The sequence below is a fragment of the Micromesistius poutassou genome, assembly GCF_964030765.1.
Source record: "Micromesistius poutassou genome assembly, chromosome: 2".
Classification (NCBI taxonomy): Eukaryota; Metazoa; Chordata; class Actinopteri; order Gadiformes; family Gadidae; genus Micromesistius; species Micromesistius poutassou.
Window position 1 is genome coordinate 16,487,078 of NC_140272.1, and position 6,000 is coordinate 16,493,077.

The window sequence follows — 6,000 nt, forward strand, 5'->3', positions numbered from 1 at the left end:
GATGATGGTGGGCGGGGGGGTGGGGGGGGGGGGGTTAGGGGGGTATAGCTTGTCCTGGCTTTTGTTTGTTACACAGTTCCTCTTACGCTGCATTGACCACAGACAGGGAGTGGCCGTGGGAGGCCAGGCAGGGAATGTGTGTAAGGGAGATGGGGAGGGGGGGAGCAGGGGAAGGGGGGGTACATGTGGTTGTGATGGTGACGTTGGGGATGTGGAGGAAGGTTCAGCAGGCACAAGGCATATTTCTCTCCCCACATACGGAGGGTTAACAGGAAGGCGGGTGGTCTCTGGGGGATCAGAGAGAGAGAGAGAGAGAGAGAGAGAGAGAGACAGAGAGAGGCGTGGGCCCCTGTATTTGGACGCTGCGTTCCCAGCCTCTGCTAGGGCCGGCTCTTGAGCACCATGAGGTAATGAGAGAGCTGGGGCCTCTAGCAAACTCAGGCCAGATGGGGAGACATGGGGCCCTTCCTTCATCACATCCTGCTTTGAATGACGTACCGCCACAGCGTTGAAGTCCACAGTTCCGCCGCTCCACCGTTTCTTTCATTTGTCTGCGGGTTTATCATTCCTTGCTTCCTCCATTCCTTCCTTTTTCTTCTTGCAGTAAAACTAAAATGCCAAAAATAAGTATTCTTTCATTCATCATTGCTTCCCCTGCTCATATGTACTGTTGTCTAGCCATCGGCAAATCAATGCTTATCCCGGATGCTTCAAGACCATAGAGGACGGTTCTCCATAAGAAAAAACAAATCGCTACATCTTTGCCTTGGTGGAAGTAAACACAAGTGTGCACTAACACCTCTGTGTGTGTGTGTGTGTGTGTGTGTGTGTGTGTGTGTGTGTGTGTGTGTGTGTGTGTGTGTGTGTGTGCGTGAAAAGCAGCCCAAGTGACAACATTACAACAATGCCACTAAGCTTCTATCTGTCACTCAGTAGACAGACAATGCCTGTGAGCAGTGAAATAAACCTGTGTCAATTCTGGTGGTTATATTGTGGATTACAGAAATGAGTCCAACACAGAGATGCACCAATGTAGCTGTGCGCGAGGCAACATGATATCCTAGCCGGTCTCGCTGGAAACAACTAGTCTCAATCAGAATTCCTCTGTTTGTTGAGAAAGTGGAACATCTGAAATATAATTATTTCAGAGTGCCTCCCCTCTCATGCATTCACCAAAGCTATTATATGAATGGATGACTTAAGAAAGACCGTTTTGGGAGGTGTAAGGATGGAGTTTTGACAGTCGATCACCGTCAGTCTGTCAAATTTCTCCACCCCCCCCCCCCCCTCGCTCTCTCTCCCCCCCCCCCCCCTCTCCTCTCCCTCTCTCTCTCTCTCTCTCTCCCGACTGCAAGGCACTGATAGTCGACAAGTATAAATAATTTAACAGGATTATCGAGCATTGATTTTCAGGCAGGATGGCCATAACACTGCAGCTGCTTCTTTTCCCGCTGAATATCCAAATGCAATGCGGTGATTTCTGAGTCTTGCGTCAACTCAAATGTACAACATGGTGAAAGTGACAGAGTCAATCTCTTTGGAAGTGCGTGGACCTGAAAGCTAGGGGTTAGGAGGAGAAGTCAATATTATGGGGTGCCGTCAGCCTAGCCATGAATACATTAGTGTCAATGGCTTGACATAAAGGGAGCAGGTCATCACCTTGACATTGGTACTACATTGGTACAAGTACTAAATAATTCTCCCAAAAGCAAGTTATAACTCACACTGTACCACAAATGCTCAGCACAAAACAAACACACATTTCGTTTCATTGGCTTGGATCATCAGGAGGCCTTCAACGTCTGCATTCGCAATCGTTTATGGTTCAAAGGTCAAACTCCAAGGACGATTAGAAGGTATAGATTTTATCGCCGCCTTGGACAGCTGTCATTAATGTTACCCAGCGTCCGCTGGGAAGTCAAAGACGGTAAAAAATGTGGCGTTTAGTTGCAGTATAATGTTTTTACGGTGTAATGGTCCGTGCATACTAACAGACCTTGTCGGCACAACAGCCTTGGGCAGACAACCATGGGACTCACTAATAACAGTGTGTGTGTGTGTGTGTGTGTGTGTGTGTGTGTGTGTGTGGGGGTGGGGGGAGACACCTAACACCTAATCTCTACAATGTGGTGGACAACGGAACCAGCTGACTGTCTGACACAAACGAGACAAGAACCAACAGCAACATGTCATATCTAACCAGAGGGATCCACCTGAAGTGGCTGGGACCCGGGTGAGAGGCAGAGTGCAGTGGTGGCACAAATAGACAGCACAAGTGTACCCCAGGGGGTCCCTGCAGCCCTGAAGTTATATCTGGGAGCTGTGGGTGGTGTGGGTTGTTTATGTGTGTGTTTTCATGTGTGTGTGTGTGTGTGTGTGTGTGTGTGTGTGTGTGTGTGTGTGTGTGTGTGTGTGTGTGTTTTCATGTGTGTGTGTGTGTGTGTGTGTGTGTGTGTGTGTGTGTGTGTGTGTGCGTGTGTGTGTGTGTGTGGTGTGTTTCATTGGAAATAATGGTTTGTGTTTTGTGTTGACATGCTCAGTGTGTGTGCCCCCCCCCCCCCCCCCCCCCCACACCATCATTATACTTCATCTTACAGTCTTCATTCTTGACAACATCACGTTGGGTGACAACACCCAACGTGTGGTTCTGGTTTGTCTAATAAGACTCTCTCGTACCGTACGGTCACCTGACAGCTTGGCCGGTCCTCAGGGTGGGTTTGGATGGGGTATGGGGGGGGGGGGGGTGGGGGGGGGTAGGGGGGGGACGGGACAGGAAGCATGACGTCAACACTGTGGAATGTGGGAATGTCAGCTCTGCTTGTGAACGACGCCGTGTTCATGTAAACCGGCAAAATCAGGACTCAGAGGAGGAAACGAGAGAATGATCCCCACTATGTGCAAACGGTTTGATAAAAAAAAACGTTGAGAGTAGAACAAAGACATGAGGCGAAACACCCCCGAGAGCCCCCGTTCCGTTCCTAGTACGTTCCTCACGGTGTATCAGCGGAGTCCCTCCATGGGTTCAAATGGGCAGAGAAGAAGAAAGCCTGTCGCTCGCCCCCATGGACCAATACTAAGCTCCGAGAGACAAATCACCTGCTGCTGCTCAGCTCAATCTGCCTAATGCAGGGGTCCATCGAGTAGACACTGAGACCCAGACACTCAATAAGCCCCCACCACCCCCCCCCCCCCCAGGTCCTGGAGCCGGCTTGGGACGAAGGGAGAATGCAAACTGCCCTAGGTAGAAGACTTCCTCCCCTCTCTGAGCACTCGAGTGGGATCTGAGCTATCTGCGTTTGGTGATCTGAGCTGAGGCAGTGGCAAAACAAGTTAAAATCATAATGAGTAAACTATGTGTGGAATGCACTGGTGCTATGAATCGTTTTTCATTTACTATTTAACTACAAAAATTATATAATGAGCACGAGAAGCACTTTCAATGCCCAATAAATAGTCGAATGAAACCATCGTTTCCATGGTTTATGGCCAGAACTGGGAGGCAAATCTCCTAAAATCCTTCCTAAAACGCCTCTTCTCCTAGCCAAGTGATAGTGCTCTGGCAGCCCCGACTCTAATTAGAGTTGCCAGCATCTAGGATCCAATCATTAAAACCCAGACAGAGACTCCCAACCAGAACCGAGGCATCGGAGCTATGGACCCATAGCAAGAGCGACTGAACCCACCCCAGAAGGAGGAGTGTGCTTAAATAATTATTGGTATTCAGCATTCACACACTGCCAGTGATAGACAAACAATGAGATTGACAACTACATTGTACATACACAGTGTCGGGTAGATTAAAGTTTGGCTGTCAAGTTCCAAATGCAGTTATTACAAAGCACCTGAAAACAGTCACAATAGGCTGTAATGCTTGTATTTGTGTGGGCCACTCACAAACACACACACAAACACATATCTTCACACACACACACACACACACACACACACAAACCTACACAGACACAACAGACCTACACACACACATTTTGACACCCACAGACAGACACACACACACACGCCTGTATGTAATGAGTGTTGTCCATAGTTGGTAGATGGATAAACTACTCTAATGTCTCCCTCGCTCTCTCTCTCTTGCTCTCGCTTCCCTTTCCCATTCCTCTGTCATGTTGGGGGGAAAGGAGAGCTGTGGAATGAGATTAGTCCCCCCGCCATGCATTCCCTGAATACTTCCCACACTTGATTGCCAACCAGGCAGTCACACATGTTCCTGTTTTCACTCTGCTCACCCTGAGCCTCATGCATATGCTTGCTCACATACACACCACGTGTGTGTGTGTGTGTGTGTGTGTTTGTGTGTGTGTGTTTGAACACCCAAACACACACAGATCTCTATCTCTTTGAAAACACTTTCTCCCCGCTGCCAACGTTTACCGCACACACACACACACACACACACACACGCAAACACCTCGCCTCCACACAAACACACACACACAAAACACATAAGAGGCATGCTGTGGACACTCCACTCACTCTGGTAGTGCAGGCTGTCATCGTGGTGGTTTTGGTGGTGCTGCTGCTGCTGGTGGTGCTGCTGCTGGAGCTGGAGCTGCTGCTGGTGGTGGTGCTGGTGGAGGTGGTGCTGGTGGTGGTGGTTGTTCTCCAGCGCCGGTGGGCTGTTGGCCCCCATCTCGGCCAGCCGGCGGCTGGTGGCCGACAGCTCGGAGCGCAGGTTGGTCACCTCCTGGCCGGCCGAGCGTATGGCCCCGTCGATACGCTGGGCCAGGTGCTTGTTGTCCTCCATCATTTTGAGGATTTTCCCCTGAGGATGGAATCCACACAGAGCGCCATGGTGTCACGTCAGGGCATGGGGGTGGAGGGGGGTGGGGGCGGCGGGGCGGGAGGTGAGGAGGTGATGATTGAGATTCCCTTTTCCTCCTCTCCTCTCCTGTCCTCTCCTCCTCCTCTTCCTCCTCCTCCTACTGCTCCTTCTCCTAGTCCCGGCTCCCTCGTGTCTGGGTGGAGAGCTGCCGGTTCCTCTGCCCCCTTCCTGGTTGGCCGAGCTCCACACAGCGAAGAGGTTACTACCTGTTAACCGCCCCGGAGAATGACGCCTTTTGTGGCTGCTCACAACGCGACTCAGAGCACCGTTTGTGTGTGTGTGTGCGTGTGTGTGTGTGTGTGTGCGTGTGTGTGTGCGTGTGTGTGTATGAGCAGAGAAGCGGAGAAAATGTCAGCGCGGGAAAAGCAGAGTGAGTGAGTTCATAGGAGAGTGAAAGACAGTGAAGGCAAGACAGAGGGAGAGTGAGAGCAACAGAGAGAGAAAGAGAGAGAGGGAGAGAGGGAGGGAGAGGGGTGGGGGGAGAAGAGGGAGAGATGCCGCCCAGCAAGCAGAGAGAGAGTGCAAAGTGTGCTGTGCTCCCGTCGAGAAGAATGCACTGTGAGCAGCTGCTCTCAGAGAGGACCCGGCGTTCGCTCTCTCTCTCGCTCTCTCTCTCTCTCGCTCTTTCAAACACACACACACACACACAGGAGATGACATGCACCCTTTTAAATGGACTGTACCATGTGCTGGAGGACCAGGGAGAGGGGGCAAAGGAGAGGACAGGGGGAGAGGCAGGGGTGGGAGTTAGAGCGAGTTGCTCTTCTGGAACTCTCCACACATTGTGTGTTTCCCCACACACACCCCTATTGAGCGAGCAATCCTTTATATGAGCGGGGGTGGGGGGGGTCCCTAAAACTTTCTTTCTTTTAGACTTTCTTTCCTTGTACCTCAACTTTTTTTTGTTTCCGATCTCAAAAAGAAAAGGAAAAAAAAAGCAAAAAGGCAGAAGTGTCTGACGGCCAGGCGAGTGCTCTACATCTTTTCTCTCTCCCCCCGCGGAGACTCCCACTCTCTCCCTCGCTCACACACACCCGCTGTCTTTTTAACTACCAAGCAACCACCAACCCCCCCCCCGCCCCCCGCTTTTTCATGCCATAATATATTCGTCCCTTTGTCTCTGGGAAGCTCACCCCCACATCGGACTATAGGGTGGG

The 6,000-nt window shown here is 51.0% G+C and overlaps 1 protein-coding gene across 1 annotated transcript in view; it reads right to left on the minus strand.

The window, feature by feature from the left end:
• LOC311338393 (kazrin-like) overlaps window positions 1-5,424 on the minus strand; it is a 43,809-nt gene extending 38,385 nt beyond the window's left edge. The window contains 1 exon segment of the mRNA XM_084463664.1: window positions 4,495-5,424. Within this exon segment, the coding sequence (XP_084319790.1) occupies window positions 4,495-4,768 (274 nt within the window). The 5' untranslated portion in view covers window positions 4,769-5,424.
• Between the last annotated feature and the right edge of the window lie 576 nt (window positions 5,425-6,000).